This window comes from Cucurbita moschata, unplaced genomic scaffold (genome assembly GCF_002738365.1).
Source record: "Cucurbita moschata cultivar Rifu unplaced genomic scaffold, Cmos_1.0 Cmo_Scf00044, whole genome shotgun sequence".
Lineage (NCBI taxonomy): Eukaryota > Viridiplantae > Streptophyta > Magnoliopsida > Cucurbitales > Cucurbitaceae > Cucurbita > Cucurbita moschata.
Genome location: NW_019268560.1, coordinates 2,216,931 through 2,235,838, shown reverse-complemented (window position 1 = coordinate 2,235,838; position 18,908 = coordinate 2,216,931). Strand labels below are relative to the sequence as shown.

Sequence of the window (18,908 nt, the reverse complement as noted above, 5' to 3'; positions counted from 1 at the left end):
ATGTACTATAGGAGGTTATGACTAGTTGTCAACTTCTCCCTACCCAAAATTATATACTGTGAGCCGTTGTTATTTCTCTCTTGCTTGCTTATATAACGTCTCTTTCAAAAATCTCTCTCTGCTCTCGTTTTCTAAAACCTTCTCTTAAAACTGAGGCCAAAGGCTCGAGCATACGTTGTTTGGCCGTAGGCGAGGCAAGAACGAATTGGTTTAGCTCACTTGTCGTTGGAAAGTGAATGCCGCACAATCACAAGTCCGCTACCATCAAAAGTGCGATTGTGACATCCAGCATCCTCGCTGGCACACCGCCCAGTGTCCACCCCCTTCAAGACTCAGTGTCCTCACTGGCACACCGTCCGATGTCTGGCTCTGATATCATTTGTAACAGCTCAAGCTCACCGCTGACAAATATTGTCCTCTTAGGGCTTTCCCTCGAGGTTTTTAAAACGCATCCGCTAGGGAAGTTTCTACACCCTTATAAATGCTTCTTTCCCCCACCGACATGGGATCTCACGATCTCATTTATGCATCACTTGTGCACTTCTTTCTCCTCTCCAATCGACGTGGGATCTCACAATCTCACTTATGCATCACTTATGCATACCCATGCATACACTTTCATTTGGATTTCAACAAATCTTGAAGCTCAAAAAGCCACAAGTGATGGTTCAACTGATAGCATTCCTTTAGTGAAGAGTTTCTCAAAACAACATGAAATATGAAATCTCTTACTTATACAATTTGAGTCATTACAAACGAAACTCAAGTCTTGTTGGAATGAAATATGGATGTCCTAATACTAGTGTATAGTCAATATAAGATAGTACAGAACAGAAAAACGAAAATGTATAATTACAGTACTAGCTCATAAGCATCAAACTAGATTTCTGTAGCTTTTTCCACAACCTCATATGAAGAATAATTTAAAGAAACTGCTAAAATTAAAGGAGAGAGATTGTAACCAGGTAAGTCATTCAGTAGTCGAGAGGCCCGACAGAGGTTATCCCTGAAACTAAATTTCTCGAGTCCTGTCGGCTACCGTAGTCGTCACAGGTACTGTTTGAGAGCCTCTGAATTGGCACAGAGTTCAGAAGTTCTAAACCTCGTTTGCCCATTTCATGAACTTCTTCTGGTGAAAGTATTTTGATACACCACACACTGCTTACAAACTCCCTGATATGCATAAAAGAATTCATGGTTCATACAGATGCCCCACATTACTGACTAAAAGTAACAACAAATAAACCAAATACTAATGATGGAAGTTATGGAGAAGGGGCAAGCAACACTTACGGCCACGGGCCATCACCAAGGAGAAGAACGTCATTCTCCCGGTCAACGAATACAAGCTGCCAGCCTGATCTCAAAGGATCCTCCAACTCGCCTTCTAGGCCAAACATGCAAGCAAGCTCGCTGCGTAGCTCAGGATAGCTGTTGAATTTGGTTATATCTAACGACCTACTGTAGGTCCCTGACTTGTGAACCTGTACAAAAAATGTGTGGCCAGATGGATTCAGCATATACTAACAAGGCCACATTATAGTACCATGTAAACAAGTATGTAAACTAATGTTGTATCACCTTGACAAAGGTTCCATTGGGTGGATGGTTTACTTGGCCCACATTTTCATGAGACTGCAGGAAACCCGACTCGTCGATGCAATTTGAGGATGTCATGGTTGGATTCACAGAAAAATCGGTACCAGCAGTGCTCATATAATTGGAAGAAAAAGGTAGAGTTGTAGAAACACTGTCATTGCCGACTCCCCTAAGGTGTGACGCCCCATTCTGCATTAAAAGGGATGAAGACTCTATATTCACACCAAATAAAACATGGTTTTGTGGATCGGAACCGTCGTCTCGGTCATCGTTAGAACACTCCCTTCCAGGGAAGGGTGGCAATGCCACAGTATTCTGAGGAATACTACTCTGTGATGTTCCCAAAATTTCCCCTTGAGGCAGAAAATATTGAGAAGCTCCAGTAGTGAGAGGGTCAATAGCAGCTCTCTTTGCTGGCCAACCAGCTGAAGGAATTATTGAATTTGCTCTTTGAAGGTTAAGCAGCTGAGACGATTCGTCTTGAACAGATGACGACCCCGCAAGGCTATGCAATGGGGAAACAGTAGTAGTTACAGGGTTACAATTGGAGTCGGAAAAACTCGGTTGTTGGCAAAGGGAAGGGATGGTTTGCAGGGACGGCAACTGGGATTGAGAACATGAAGCAAACTGAGATATAGCCGCCGGTATCGTACAAGGAATCTGCTGATGATCGAGTTGCGGTGGCTGTGGCTGCCTTGGTTGCTGTTGTTGATTATTGAATTGCTGGGGCTGCAATTGTGGCTGAAGATGATGCTGCTGGTTTTCTTGAATGGATTGTAGAAACGCCTGCTGGGGTTGAGACTGATGCATCATCTGAGGCTGCATTAAGGAAGAAGACTGACAAGGAAGGCCTTGGGACTGCTGGAATTGCAGAACAGATGCAGGTGCTATTTTCGAATAATCGATTGCCCTCATCTCCTGAAGAGCTGCAGTAGCCATGGCTTGGTACATGTCAGGTTGCATTGCCATCATGGATGTATCAAGCCTTGGCTGCATCCACGGTGAGACCCCGTTTCCCTGAAAATTTAGACAATTATCTCCCCGTAGCCACATGAACGGAGAATTCATTCCGAGGTCGCTATCCTTGATGCCTAAGAGAGAAACATATAGAGGAGTTAACATGAGTATGAATTTCATTGTCTATATCAAAACACCAGGAAGAACAGAAAGTAAAATGCAGTCATGTTGACACATTGTTGATGCTGGAGTGATGGTGCTAACTTACCGAAAGAAGGCAGTCCCGTTGGCCATGGTCGCTTCAGCCGAAGTGGAAATGGAGATGGATACATTGGAAATGTTGTCAGTGGTTCAATTTCCCACAAGGACACTCTTGGCTGCCGCTCTCCTGCTGTTGATTCGTCCCAGCCAACCTGCATCGGTCAGCTTATTAAAGGGAAGTTCGTGATTTATAGAACGAAAACTTGAAAACTGGTTGAGACCACATCAGATCGAAACTGTGCTTCCTAACCTTGACCGAGCGCCAATGTGAGTTTTGCCATCTTACAGGATCCAAGTCACTAATGCCAGTGATTGTGCCCATGTAGCTGTATACACCGAAGAAATATTACGAAAATATGAATACACATCGAATCCCAGTTATCAAAACGTCGGTACTCAACTAAAGAAGCTGAAAGCAAACTGCAGCGAAACTAAAATGCAGCTAGAAAGATACACATAGAGGATATAGATCTAACATTCCGAACCTACCGACGAACACTTGATTCTTCCGTTTCAAACAGCATCCTAAAGCGCATACCAACAGAAACACGAGTATGGTAGACAGCCTTCACGTATTTAGTGAGTGGTATGACAAACTCTGAAGGACTAGCTCTGATAAGAAATCCAACTTATAGTGTAAGAACATGTAGACTAAAAGATCAAAAATTCGTATTCAAAGAAACTTCAGACCTTGGGTTAAAAAATATGGTAAATCGACTGTTGGTAGCAGCTGCATGAGCTGCTGCAGCAAGAAGCCCCAAATGCATACTATCACTTGACAAAACAGATGAAGGCATCACGGTTTGCGGTCGACTTGCACGCCTGATTCCGAGGAGTAATTGGTTCTTCTCATTCCTGAAGAAAATAAGGTCAGCATTGCATAGATAATGATTTTATAGCAGATAGCATAAGAAAGCTTTGGTTGATTGACATTAAATGATTAGCAAGAATTGTAACCGCACAAGCTCAATGCATGTAGATATTGTCCTCTTTAGGCTTTTCTGTCTGAGCTTCCCCTCAAGGTTTTAAAACACGTCTGCTAGAGAGAGGTTTCACACCCTTATAGGGAATGTTTCGTTCCTCTCCAACTCATGTGAGATCTCACAACCCACCCCCTTAGGGGCCAGCGTCCTCGCTGGCACATCGCCTGGTGTCTGGCTCTTATACTATTTGTAACGGCCCAAGCCCACCATTAGCAAATATTGTCCTTTTTGAGCTTTCTCTTTCGGGCTTATATACTAACAATCCGTTCATCCTCTTAATCAGCAAAGCTACGACACCGTTCGGTGTCTGGCTTTGATACCATTTGTAACAGTCCAAGCCCACCACTATCAGATATCATTCTTCTTGGACTTTCCCTTTCGGGCTTCCCGTCAAGGTTTTAAAACGCGTGTTCTAGGAAAAGAGTTTCACACTCTTATAAGGAATGTTTTGTTCCCCTCTTCAACTGACATGGGATCTCGCAATAATGCAATTGGATCACAAACAATGAACCAAGAAGAAATGTACATGATCAATGATCTCACCACACTCCAACCAAAAGTTTAAGCAATCATGCCATAAAAAACGAAGAGAAAGAACTAAAAAAATGAGTTAACACTGCATGCATACCAGATAAAAAGAACAGCATCACCAGCAACAAGTCTTTTAGCACTCACGAACACACTCCATCCAGTTGTTAGAAGGTGTCTTTTAGGCTGGCCTGCAACAAACATATCAAGAACGTCGAGGCAATTAAAACATGGAAGCCAGCTCTCCATTTCTCCAAGCCCAACTTCATATATATTAAAAGCAAAGAAGAAATGAATACCCACCACGAAATATATGTCTAAATTTCCATTCATTATCATGCAAGTCCCTCGCTATCAGCTCTTGAGCTGGGGGCTGCATGGAGAAGTCCTGCATTGCACCAATATCATCAGAAGAAATCATGAACTATCATTTGCAATGACCACTGCAAGACTTTTAAAGTGTCCTTACCAAAGGGGGGAATACTTTTTCAGCAGCACGACGAGGAACAGAAAAACCGCCATGTGTGCTCGTATCACTAGCTGTCAAAGTTTTGCAAAAGTAATTCGTTGGCTGCCTACTTGGAGACCCCAACTCAGCTGGAAGGTAGGCTTCTTTCAATTCTTGCTGCATAACAAAGTAATAATTCATACTAAAAATCAAAACTGTGAGGCCAAGTAATCATCAAATGCCAGAAATGAGAAAGTGTCCTACAGCACTCAAGGGTTGCAGAGTCATCTGTGCATATACTTCATCTGTCTCAGCATCTGCCTGAAGTTCAAACGCTCATAAGTTAAAATGAAGCATGGCCTATAATAACCAGACCCAGAAGAACCAAACTATCAAGCCTTACATGCATTGTGAGGTTATGAAGCTGACAGATGAGTTGTGGCGGTAAACTCGGGTAATTCGGGATCTGGGCATCGACCTCTTTGTTGGTAGATGCAGCAACCTAGATAGAAAACAAGTGAGTATAAGCTTAAAAGCATTAGAAATGAAGAATTTGTCAATGAACAACAATCAAATGCATAGTCAAGTGTCTTATGTCAAAGCCTAGATGAGATATCATATCAATCTCCAGAAGATAGCAAGCAAAACAGATTGATATCATGGAGGAGTTTGGTTACCTGCTCACTATGACCTTGAGGGAAGTAAACAACGCGAGTGCCAACAGCCGGCAGAGAAACAAGAGGACCCGCGCACGCATGCCAAAGCTCGGAATTCAGGACCCTTCTCTCGCCTGCAAAATTGATGTCAATTTCATAAAAAAGGGCAATGCTTCCAATTGGGAAATCCCATGGCTGGACCACTCAATTGGAGAGAGAGAAGAGAAAAGAGAATGAAAATATTAAACAAGACTCCAAAGGGCAGGAAAATGACATAAATCTAGCATGATGCTGCAAAATCCAAGGTCAAAAAACGAGTATAAAATGAAAGTCTCCGCAGTTGGTCCAAAAAGGAAGAATGAAAACGTTAAGGGTATGAATCGATGAGGAGTTGCAGACAAAATTCAGGGAAAGCAGTTGGAAGTATGCGTACCTTCCGGCGGCTGAGGACTAAAACCAGCCGCAGAGAGCCTCATTCCCGAAGAAACTACTCAATTCAAAGCTTAAATGGAAGAGATAAATAAAGAGCTAATGCGGTTTCCAAGAACACATCCGCAACCCAGAAGACTCAAACTAAAGCGCCATTGCAATTTCAAGCTAAACGAGCTGCAAATTGTACAGTAACAGAAACTTGGTGACCACTCTAGAATCCTCAACCGAAGCCGGTTTCGCAACAGAACAAAGTGGTTTTGGGCCTCATCCGAAGCTTCAAATCAGCGCCAACGCTCCCCCCAAGATTTCACCGATCTTTAATTTACAATTAGAAGAAAAACCCAGCAGATTGAGCTTCACAAAACCCAAGTCCAGGCCCCGAGATTACAGATTCTCAAAGGGTTCTCGAACTGGGATTACTACAGAGTTAAAGATCCAGAAACGCCAAGGAACCACCAGATCTTCAGGGTAAGAACATGAAAGCTTGCGATATTTAGTAGAAGGGGAAAAAACCCAGATCTCAAAGAAGAAGAACACCAAAGAATAGCAACCCTCCCACCCACCATGTTCATTTCTGATATTAACAAGAACCCATAAAGCAGTAGGCGATTAGTGGGTTCTACACAAAGGGGGATGAGGAAATAGTAAGAGAAACGAAAACCCACGAAAACAAAAACAACAAAATATGAAATAACATCAAAGCAAGCTCCTCTGGTCGGGGGTTTCTCAGCTCTGTTCTGGATAATGGAAATAGAAGGCGTAATGGGTTGAATAATGGTGGTGAGAGTACTAAAACAAATGTTTCAGGCTGAGCTACGCTAAGCTAAGCGAAGCTCTCTCCTAGAACCACTGTTGCTTTACCATTCTCCCAAGCTCTCTCTCACTCTGCCTCTGACTCCTCTGTTTTCTGCTCTGCTCCAAATGTTTCCTTTATTTAATTTTTTTTTCTTTTTTTATTTTCCTGCTTTATGGGTCAGGACGCTTTGCTCCAATCAATCAACGCACAACCGCCATTATTTTTTGCTGTCTTTTTCATCTGAGGGAGAAGAAAAAGTAGAAAGGGCACTGTAGAGCGAGCTAGAGAGAGAAAGAGAAAGGGTTTTATTCGGATGAGAGAGAAAGTGTCAGAATTTTAATGGCGAGGACGATGAGAACAAAAGGAAGGCGAGAGAGATAACAAGGATTTCTGAATTCTTTCTGCAATACCCTCCTCTCTTTTTTTTTTATATATATAATTTTATTTTTTAATTAAATTCTCCGTTCATACATGAATAAATCAAAATCTCAGTTAGAAACAGATCTATAGATAAGATGGCTAAGAAAACGTTCAAACGAATTAAAATTTTTTAAAAAAATACATAAACGAGGACAAAATATTCTAAAAGAACTTGTGTTATCTGAGATATCATGAGTCGAATTAAGATTTTTAATCCTGATCAAAATTTTGAATATGAAAGATTACTGTTATCTTATAACTCGTCATCATCGTCTAATAATTATTAATAATTATTAAGTTGGTTTGACTTAGGATGATAGGTCAAACCACTCAAACACATCCATTTACAATATTTATGAATAAATACCATTTTTTTTTTTTAGATTTTAATTTTGTATTAAAAACAAGTTATAATTAAAATAATCTATTATATTTAATATAAATATGAATAATTTATTTTCAAATGGAATATTAAAATTGATATATCTAACTCAAATATTTTGTTGAAATGGGTAGAATATTTAACCATATTAAAATTAGAATTAAAATATTCAAAATAAATGAATTGGACTGGGGAGTGAAGTAAATTACTAAAATAGCCCTCATAATTAAAATAAAAAAAATAAAATAGTAATTAATGTGGATGATATAATTAGGATGGTGTACTATCTACACTATACATAGTAACGAGTAACTACAGTGAGAGCCGTGCTTGCAACTTGCTTCTCCCCTTTGTCCCCACCACTTTTCCACTTTTACCCCTTTATTTTTCTTTAATTTTATTTTAACAAATCGACTCTTTAATTTAAAAAATTAAAAGTTACTTCATATTTCAATTGGGTGTACCTTCATTTTCGGTAGCTTAATCATAAAAGATTTATATTAAATTAAACTCGAGCGTGTTCGTAAGTTAATATTTTTGCAGTTTGATCAACCTGACCAATTTGTTTGTGGGTGTTGAATAGAATCGAGAGTCGTCAACTTGAGAGCAACGTAGTTTAGCGGGTTAAATTATGTGGTTGGACCATAGGTCAAATTTGTGAAATGTAGCGATGTATTTCGGGAGGGCCTATTGAGTTATTATTGCTAAGCGATTGGGTGCGTGTCGTGTCTACCTCATACAAATCTTACTCTATCTATGTTAATAGGGTCAATGGACCATACAATGACATAACATTTTAATAATTAATTCTTATTCAATTTTCTCCCTTCCTCCTTTCATTCCCACCAATCACAAATTTTCTTTATAAATGTGTCATTATTTTGTTACCTAATATTTGGAAATATGTGGAGTGGTATCTTTCTTTTTTTTTTTTTTCTTAAAAAAGAAGAATCTAGTAAAAAATAGAATTAAAAATATATATATATTTATTTAAAATTTAACACTATTTAATTTTTTATTTTGTTATTTTGTGTTATTTACTTTTTTTTAATTGATTATTAATATATTAATATACTGCAAACAACTTCTATTATATTTTTTAAAATAAATTTTTGTTTAATTTCTTTTTTATTTGTAAACTATTATGGAAATAACAATTTAGAACCGAGACTAAATTGTTATTTTGACAAAATTTTAAAAATTAAAAGTATTTTTAATTTTTTTAGTCAACAATAATAAAAATATGTTAAATTAATAAAAAAAAAAATCCTTTAAATTTTGTCCTTTGTCTATAATATATCCCTAAATTTAAAAAAAAATCTAAAAATATCCTTACAGTTACTCTAAAATGAAACTTATAATATTTTGTTTAAAAAATACTTTTTCAAAATAGTTTCATTTGCACCCTCTTAAATTTTCAAAAGTTTTATTAATACTTTTAATTTTTTTAAAATCTTAAAAATAACTCTTTGAACTTTTTAAAAATAAAAAATACTCTTACCATGTCAGGCTTCAAGAATCTCATAAACCTTTTAAAATAATATTAAAATATTTTAAAATAATTGATAAACTGTTAATATTCATAGGTTAACAAAAAATTATCTAAAAATAAAGAGAGTTAACTTAATTTTTAGACATAGTACTAAGAGCATACTTGTGATCAACTTATTTCTGAAATGAAGTAATGATTTTCATCTAAAACTAACTATAAGAGTATTTTTAAAACTTTTTTTTAAAGTTATATGGCTATTATCGAAACATTAGAAGTTTAGAGATATTTTTTAGAAAAATATTACTTTTGTTAGGGTAATAATACGAAGAGAATGAGTAATAAAAATGATAGGGAGGACAATGGGGGACCCAAAAGAGTTATGACGGGACCCAAGGCTGAGTGACGCACTATTGCTTTTTGAATTGGTCGTTTCTCAGGTATAGGTTGTGGTAGAATTTGCCCCCACGCCTCTAATCACACTCGCTTTGAACATGAATCCCGACGTAATTTAATCGATTGATATATTGCTTCGATAAAAATGTTAAAAGTTTGAATAATAAAAAAAACCCACAAACTATACTAATAAATTGTAAATTTGTTTTTTTTAAGGTCGATTGTTCAGATGTTTGTATCCGAGAATTGTGTGCTAAAAAAATTGAAATTACTCGAACCCATTTGATAGTTTTTTTTGTATTTTAAGGGAGGGATAGGTCGAATTTATTTATAATTAAGTGGAATATTGAATGAAAATAGAGATATTATAAATTAATTTCCTAATTTGTGTGTTGAGATGAATGTATATTGACATGGTTGGAAAAAGTGGGCTTCATATCAAAAGCTTTCATTGATTACACCCATGTGGATTGGGATAGGAACCAAAGTCGGCCTTAATATCTTAAAGCAAGAGAATTGGAAACAAAATGGCCCTAGCACATGTTCTTCTATTATCTTTTTCTTCGACTAAACCTTTCATTTTCATTTAGGTTCAAATTTAGTTATGTATTAATAGGTTCTTCAACTTTTAGTTTTGTGTTTACGCGATCTATCACCTGTTAAGCAACAAGTTTAAGAACCTATTACATGTAGAAGCGAAGGGACTTATTAGAGTTAAACGAACCCAACATTGATATCACCACTATCATCAAGAATTTGGCTTGAGCATTTAGGACGTCATCTTCGGAGGTGAAGGCTTGCGTCTAGGAGCCCACCACTAGTCGATATTGTTCGCTTTGATCCATTATGTATTGCTATTAGCCTCACGGTTTTAAAACGCGTCAACTATAGAGAGGTTTCCACACCCTTATAAGGGTGTTTCGTTTCCCCTCTCCAATCGATGTGGGATCTCACAATCAAACCCTCTTGGGGGCTTAGTGTCCTTGCTGGCACACTGGTGTCTAACTCTAATACCATTTGTAACCATCCAAACCCAGTGCTAGTAGATATTATTCGCTTTGGCTCATTACGTATCACCGTCAACCTCACGGTTTTAAAATTCATCTACTAAGGAGAAGTTTCTCCACTCTTATAAGGAATGTTTCGTTCTTCTCTCCATCCGATGTGGGATTCCACACAAACCCATCGACGTCCATAAGAGTAGTGAGAAGCTTTCTTGGACGAATCATACTAGGCTTTTCATGTGGAACACCGCTCCTTTCAAGCACTAGAATTCACTTAACTGAAGAATCAAAATAGCTTTGCTGTCAATGAATAACCGACGATTTTTAAACAACAAAAGAAATTGTTCGACTATAGATATTTTGAAAGTAAAAACGAGAGATTGAAGGTAGAATTAAGAAAGGGGTAATTGGGAAAAAGATTTCACATGAGATTTAGGGTCATGGACCCCTTTGGATAAAGTATGGTATTAAATGAGGAAATATGTCACCACTTATAGCTGGGTTCCATGCATTTTGATACCTCTTCTCTTAGTGGGTCCTCAATATTTTAATTTCCCAACATTCACCTCCTTCTCTTCATTTCAACTATTAATAAATTCCATTTTCCAAACTCTTAAACTTTTTGCATCTCATTCGAATGAGATTTAGAGATCTCAAATATTTTTTTGTTACGAAAAATGGATCTTTTTAGTATCGAGTAACGAAAATATAAGGGATCCTTTCGATATTGAGCGCACTACACTCGAGCTAGGTCACAACGACCCCTTCTTACTTTGAGTGAAAGAGAAGTCGACAAGGGAATGCAATCCTCAAAAACTTAACACCGACCATGGCATGCATTGTAAATATTGCTCAAAATGGTTACCTCAAATTATTGAGAGAGAGGTGACGGTGGGTGGAAATTGAAAAGATAAGAATATTTATTTATTTATTTCCAAAAGAAATAGAAGACGAAAATATTGTCTCATGAACCAAAATTGGGCACGTGCGGACCCGTCTTGAACGACGAATGGGGAATGAGGGAGGAAGTGGAGAACATTTTCCCCGTTAGATAAATGGGGTCGAGGACGGGATTATATTCCCGCCCTCGTCTCCACCCCACCCCATTCAACACACGTTAATCTTTTTAGCTATATTAAAAAATTAATTAATTTTGAGATTCTAACCGTAATATTTAAATTATATTGTAGATTTATTTTTTTAAATGGTTAAATTATAATTTAAGATGATAAAAAAAATGAAAGAAAATACTAATAAATTATAATTTAAGATGTATTGAAATTGGCAATTTAAAAATAAAAAAACTAAAATTAAATTAGATAAAAAAAAAATTAAAAAAGCGGAGGTCAAAAAAGAACAGCGTGGAGGGTTTAGATTTGCGGGCCCCACGAAATTTGTTCACTAGATTTCATCGCTCCTCCTTTTTTGACGGAGCCGAGAGTGACTTTCAAGAAAATGACTTTTTTAAAAAAAAATTAATTAATTAATTAATTTCATACCTTTTTATATATATTCTTTCAAAAATATTGATCTTAAACCATTTTTAATGTATCATTTTTGTTAAATGTATAAAATATCACAATAAATTTAATAATATTTCATTAAAAAAAACGATCAAAATATTGAATAAAATTTCTACAAATTAAAATTTTAATATTAGCGTATTCTACCCTTTTATATATACTAAATAATTTTAAAAAAATATATACGAATAAATTATAAATTATAATAATATGTAATAAACTAGCAAACAATATCTACTAGCAGTGAGTTATAGTTGTTAGATACCGTAGTTAAATAGATACTTGATATAATTTATAGTTATAAAAAGAAAAGGCAATAATTAAAGAAAAGTGATTTTCGAAAATTTCGAAGAATATTAAACATGAATCGTGAGAGGTTGGAGTTTGTTTTTTTGATGTTTTATTATTATTATTTTATACATTTAAAAATGTAATTATGATGTTTCAATTACAAACAAAAGGATTGAAACTCTCTACAAAGACAAAAAGTTGCATATTCAACATGTGAGAGAGAGAAACCTCTAATTCTCCGAAAAATAATAATAATATTTGTTTAGACTTAATAAATTTTTAAATCATACTCAATTTTAATATAATTCAATTAATTAACGTAAATATTGTGGATCAGTATGTAATACTAGAGTTGTCTACGAAGCGGGGTCCAATTTTTTCACTTATTTCAATCTACGTTCCTGCGAAATAAACATTTTAGTTCTACCTCTTAAATAAACGTCTCTATTTAATACTGTTTAGACAAAAGGAATGATTAAATGTTTTCTTGACGTGGACAGATAATTAATTTTGATTAATTAAGTGGTAATTTAGAGAGAGAAAGAGAGAGAGAGAGAGAGAGACATTAATGATGATAATTAGTGATTAAAAAGAGGGGGTTTGGCCATTACTCAAACATTCTCAAAACCATGCCATGCTGGAAAAAACATCAACAAAAAACATATCAATTACCCTTTGACTTGACTTTGACCTTTTTTTAATTAATTAATTAATTAAATCTTTTTTTTTCCCTTCAAAAACAAAAACAAAAACAAAAACAAAACAGTGTTGACATTTGCTTGATAATGTTTTGGGTGACAAGATAAAGTTTTATTAGAATTATTATTATTATGTTTTTTTTTTGGGTTTAATGTGAATTTTTTGCCCACCATTTTCTAATCATTTTTGTATCATGTTCCTAAATATCAGTGTAAAAAGAGGGCCTCACATCCCTAAAATTTTATAATTTTTTAAGAGAATTTATTAATAATTTTTAGTACAACGAGCGCTACCGAAGCAAAATGCTAAAATTTTTAGAAGTGAAGCACTACTCTAAGTTATCGGTGAGTAAATCAAGAGTGGGTATTTGACCGATTATACCGGAGAAATGTTTAATCTTAGTAGAGATCATCCTAATTTTGATGATGCACGATCAAGGGTGTTTTGAAGTTTAAAAACGAAAAAAATGGGTTTATTGGGAATTTAATTAGCTAGTGTTTTAGAAGTAATACTAAGTTCTTCTACTTCTCCCCTTCAAAATCTACAAATATCAATCCAAACTTACTCCTCGCATAAGTATGCAATTTTAGCAAGCTATCGTGCCACGCTTTATGCTAAAGATTCGGATATTCGGCACCTGAGTGTCCCAATATGATCATACTGTCCCCACTGACCAACCATTCTTGTAAGCCGTTCTTAACTATTCTATTATCAAAATCGCTCTCATTCAAATGTAATAACAGATGTCTCATTCAACATACGAGGGATTAACCTTTCGTAAACGAATGTATGACTTCTGGACAAAGTTTAGATAGAAAAATTAGTAACAAAGTTACTATGATTACGAGGATTATTATAATGTTTACACATGTTTTGATTTGAATTAATGATGGTTTAATTATTAATGATGTTTAGATAGTATATATGTTTGTTTTGAAGGGTTGAAATTAATAATAACAAATTAACCAAAACCTTAGTGTTTTAGATGGATTATTAAATTAAAAAGAATTGATTAATTAGGTAAACATGGAGAATATTTAAGGTCCAAGTAAGAATCTAATTAACAACTACTTAATGGAGGACCCACTTTGAAATACACATCATTAGGTCTCTTAAAGCATTGATTAATTATAACTTTTTTGCTAATCTTAGCTACTAATCTATTCATTTAAACCCAACTTTGGAGATTATTAATTAACTTTAATTTACACCGACCCCACTTTAATTATATATCCTCTCCTTTTCATTTTTAAGTATTTAAAGGTGAGATTCACGTTGGTGGGAAACAGTAGACGTATTTTAAAATCTTAAACGGAAATTTATCATTTAAAAAACAAAAAATACAATATAGGTTAGCGGTAGGCTTGAGAGGAAGCTCAAAGAAAACAAGTAGAGCTCAAAGAGGACAATATTTGCCTATCAGTTTCATCCCTAAATTTCTTTGTTTTGATATTATTTTCTACCAATAATGTTCGAGAAAATCTTAGCCAAGTTCTGAACACTACAACATGCGGTAGAAACATTTGAATTTCGAGTTGAATTCTAAAAAATATTATAATAAAAATATAGGAAAAGGCAGAAAACCGTGTTTATAAGCTTAATTTTAAAAAACTAAACATCGTGTTTAAGAATTCAAACGTTTGAACCGTCGAAATAAGAGGAAAAATTTTAAAAAGAAAATAATTATATTTAGCAATATTATATAAAAGATTTGGGTTATTGAGAATATGAAAAAAAAAAAAGTATCAAGGAGAGAGTGTAGGCCAGAAAGGAGAATATGTTTATTATTCATTATTGTTTTTTTTTTTCTTCCTCCTTTATTTTTTCTTTTGTGTAAAATATATATTTTTTATTCAAAGCTGAGTCATAAACTAGATTTTTTTTTATGTAAAAGAATACAAAATAAATATATTAAATTAAGGGATTCGGTCAATATTAGAAAGGTTAGAACCATATTTTTTTAGAAAAGAAAAATCAATTTAAAGTCTGGGATACATAATCTTTATACATCTAATAACACGTCTTTAAATATCGAGATTAGGGTAAATTAGAGAGTTAAATAAGTAGTAATGAGTTTTCTTAAATTTTAAAAAAATTCTTAGACCGTTTTTGAATTAATTTTAAATGAAATAAAGTAAAAATAGATTAATTTATAAAAGGTAGAGTTTAAATTGATTTAGTAATTAGTTTGGGTTTTAACTAATGATAAAAATGGGGCGAAGGAAAAAGGGAGCATAAGGCCCATTTGATGAAGCAGGCCAGGGATTGGGCTGAAACTAAAAGAAAAGAAATGGGCCTGGCCTCAATTTGGTTGGATTCAGTTCAACTATTTGCAGGCACTTTTCTTTTGTGGTGTTGGTAGCGTGAGCGTGCGCTAGCCCAACGAGCTAGAATTAGGAGGTACGTAAACGAAGCTACATGGTGGGTCAATGTGTGTGTGCATGGACTGTGTGTAAAGAATACTATACATCCAACTCCGTCTGAACTAGAAAATAGCCTAAGGTCATGCCATGATGTTTTTATAAAAGGATAGGTCCCCTTACCGCATGGGTTTGTAATTCTCGACCTCAACAGTGGAGTTATTTACTGAGTATTTCTTAAAATACTTCATTCTTTTGCTACTCTTATTTTTCACGTAAAGTGCACTTTTGTATGGATTACAACATCACAATCAAAACCACGAAATCAAAGTTCGAATAGTCATATTTATGTTTATTTGGTAGCCTTATAATAGATCAGGGCTTGATTTTATTTATTTAAATTTAAGTCGTTTATATTCGACTTCTTATTTTATGACAATATCATTTTAAAAGTTTTTTAAGTATGAAATTTTTTATCAAATATTGTAAATGAATGTTTTCAACCCTAATCATATCATACCTGCAGCGATGACCTTATTTTAAATTTTTTTATTATTTTCTTTTTTGGCATTATTTAAATTCAATTATATAACTTATTCGATAAAGTTAGATGGGTAGAGGTATTAATTAATCACGTTTCACTGTTATTAAATACTCATTTTTGTTATGAATGTATTTAAATTTATTTTAACATTGGTTTAATTATAAAGTAAAACAAAATAAAAAACACACGTCAAAACTAATTGCTTAATTTATTAGTTTACAAAATATAATTATCAATTAACTAAAAATAGTAAAATAATTAAATAATAAATGCATGATTCCAAACAAAAAATTCCTACAAAAACTTAATTTTTCTTTTTCTTCAATTATAATTCATAATAAATTTGAAAGAATTTTTAATTGAAAATTTGTAATTTCTTGTTGGTTGACTTAATTATTTATCTCCCAAACCCTAAAAATGGCGTATCATCCTTTCAATATGATACACTACAAACGAACCTAATGAGATTAAATCTCTCCTCGCTCTCTCTTCCGTTTCAGGTGAGTCCTATATAGACTTAATTTCACAAGTTAAATGAACATTCCCAATCTAATTTGTATTTCAATATAATTTTTTTTAAATGTTAAATGGGTCATTATAATTTTCTTATCCGACCATGTTTATGTTAGGATCGATACCAGTTGTTAGCTCTGATACCAATTGTTACGATTAGTCAACAACTCACACACTCGGATCAAAATGAACACAAAAAAATAGGAGAGAGAAAATAGAACTACAAATATTGGCTAAAGGTTTTATTATTACGGGAGGTTTCAATTTGCTTTCAAAAATTTAAACCTACAAATATATATTTATCAAATATTTACCAAATCTCTATCATATATATCTCTATCCTATGAAATAGTTTTCAAATTTATCTCTACAAGATCTAGGCATCAGGCTCCATTTCTCATTTCTCATTTAGGATTCTCTACTCATTAGAAGTGGGTCCTTGCATGGTCTAAATGAACGTCACTATTTATAACTTTTCATCTTACATTAGAAATTCTCATGCCATGGAAGATGAAGATTGAAATAGGAGGCCATCGGTGGTCACATTTAGTTAATTAGAACAAATCTCTCATTGCTCTCTATCCTATTGGATCCCGTAAATGGTCACATTTAGTTAATTAGAACAAATCTCTCATTGCTCTCTATCCTATTGGATCCCGTAAATTAAATCAACATTTCTAATGAACCGAAAATATTTGCTTCCAAACTATCCAAAATTTTGAATCTAAATCTTTTGATGTTAAATGGTATAAAGTAATTAGATAAAACACAACAGCAATAAAGAAAACAAAAGAATGATGTAGTTGATGAACAATTCAGAAAAACAAAAGAACAATCAAATATTGGAAGGACGAGAGAAGGGAGAAGGAATATCCTCAGCGTTCCTCCCAGGCTTAACCCATCTCCCAAACCTGTTCTTCACCAATCCCTTATGCGGCAACTGATACCAGAACTCCGGAATCCTCAGCTCTTCCACAAGCATATCGCTCCCTTTGTTCACCAACGCCACATCCCTCCTCGAATTCCACCTGAACTTCCCCCTCCTACTCACAAACCCATCCACCAAATGCAAATATATCTCCAAATTATGGCTCCCCGACATGTCCGACTCCTTCTTCAAGTACGGCGACATGTACATGTCCATTTTCAGCTGCGTCCCCACATGTCTGTACAGCCAATTCAGCTTCCCTGTCACTGCACTCAGCTTGTTCACAATCGAATTCACGAACAGCCCCGGAAGCTTGGGGACAATGTCCTGTCGTATCACTACGCGGAGTGTCTTCACACCCATCTCGTTTAATTTCTCCCTGAATGCTAAATTCCCCACTCTTGGCGCTCCGAATGATATTACGCTCACGTGGATGTCGGGAAATGATGCCCCTGCCTCGTAGGCTGTCAGAAGCGACAGCGCGCCGCCTAGGCTGTGTCCGACAATTGTTAGGCTGATTTCTCTGTCGCCCTTTTGTGTGAAGAAATCGATTAGTCTATGTAGCTCCTCCATTACCTGCTCTGACGCGCTGGTTTTGTTGAATTTTGATTCCTCGTCTTTCGATTTGTAAATTGTTAAGAACCCACGTTGGACTTTGATTTTCCTGTCGCTCCGGTCGATTTTTTTCAGCTTGGTTTTCAGATCGATGTACCATTCCGTTGGGGTTACGGTTCCTCTCCAGGCCACGAGGATATCCCGCCGCCCGATTCTCTCGCTCTCCTCGTCGTTACTAACGGCTACAAACCCCATCCAATTCGAATCTCTGCTCCACACCTCGCCGATTTTGGAACTCTCGAACCAATCCGGACCGTCAACAGGGGACAATGCGTAGATGTATTTAGTCACTTTGTAGCCGTTTTGAGCCAGACCCAATTCGTGGAGGAGCTTATGGCGGTTGTATCTACAGCTGCCGCGGAATTCAGAAAGTGGGTCGAAGTCAAAAGCGTCGTAGGTGGCTTGAGCGAACTCGCCGTATTTAACAAGCTCGCGGCGGAGGAAGGGGTGGAGGGGATCTAGGAGACCTTCCCAATTAGAACCGCCGTGGAGGTCACGCCATACATCGGCGATTTTATCACGAGGGGAGAATGTTGGGGTCATGTGGTTGCCGTAGTCGACGAAGTCAGCGGCGCGTTGTGGCATACGGAGGAGCGAGGCGAGTGGCTTTGCCAAACGGAGGTCGTTTTTCTTAGAGGTTGATTTCGATGGCTGAATTACAAGCGGCGACACTGCACCGTTGACGGGAGTTAGTTGGCCGGTGGCGGTGGCACATGTCAAACGGCGGCGCTGGTTGTGTAAGGAAGAAGACAGAGCATTTTTTATGGCTCTTAATCGGATCCCCCATTTCAATTTCCAATACCATTTCGTCTTCTTCGTTCCGTTTCTTAACATCGTTACTCTTTTCAGTGGGACTCCTCTCGGCGTCACGATTCTCCCCTCCATGGCTAAGCTCAAGCTTTCTGTTTGGTTCCCGAGAAAAAATGCAGAGAAAATGAGATAGAAAATGGATAATTTTCTTTTTCTTTGGGGTGAAATGAATTGATTTCTTCAGAATTTATAGGAGATGAACCCCATACGGACGGGTTAGGGATGACGTGGTCAAGTCAACGAGGAGAAGGGAGGGTATTGGAGGCTAGTAAAA

General features: G+C 35.9%; 2 protein-coding genes across 2 annotated transcripts; both read right to left on the bottom strand.

The window, feature by feature from the left end:
- Positions 1-697: 697 nt before the first annotated feature.
- LOC111434114 (auxin response factor 6-like) lies at positions 698-7,018 on the bottom strand. The gene is made up of 14 exons (XM_023071426.1): positions 5,866-7,018; positions 5,454-5,566; positions 5,180-5,278; positions 5,041-5,097; positions 4,798-4,953; positions 4,632-4,716; positions 4,429-4,519; positions 3,508-3,672; positions 3,307-3,429; positions 3,068-3,143; positions 2,825-2,969; positions 1,582-2,690; positions 1,294-1,484; positions 698-1,173 (listed from the first exon to the last, which is right to left on the bottom strand). The coding sequence occupies exons 1-14, from the start codon at positions 5,906-5,908 to the stop codon at positions 975-977; spliced, it is 2,652 nt and encodes an 883-aa protein (XP_022927194.1). The 5' UTR covers positions 5,909-7,018; the 3' UTR covers positions 698-974.
- A 9,979-nt stretch (positions 7,019-16,997) lies between these two features.
- On the bottom strand, positions 16,998-18,793 carry LOC111434398 (phospholipase A1-Igamma1, chloroplastic-like). The gene has a single exon (XM_023071861.1). The coding sequence runs from the start codon at positions 18,707-18,709 to the stop codon at positions 17,117-17,119; it is 1,593 nt and encodes a 530-aa protein (XP_022927629.1). The 5' UTR covers positions 18,710-18,793; the 3' UTR covers positions 16,998-17,116.
- Positions 18,794-18,908: the final 115 nt, after the last annotated feature.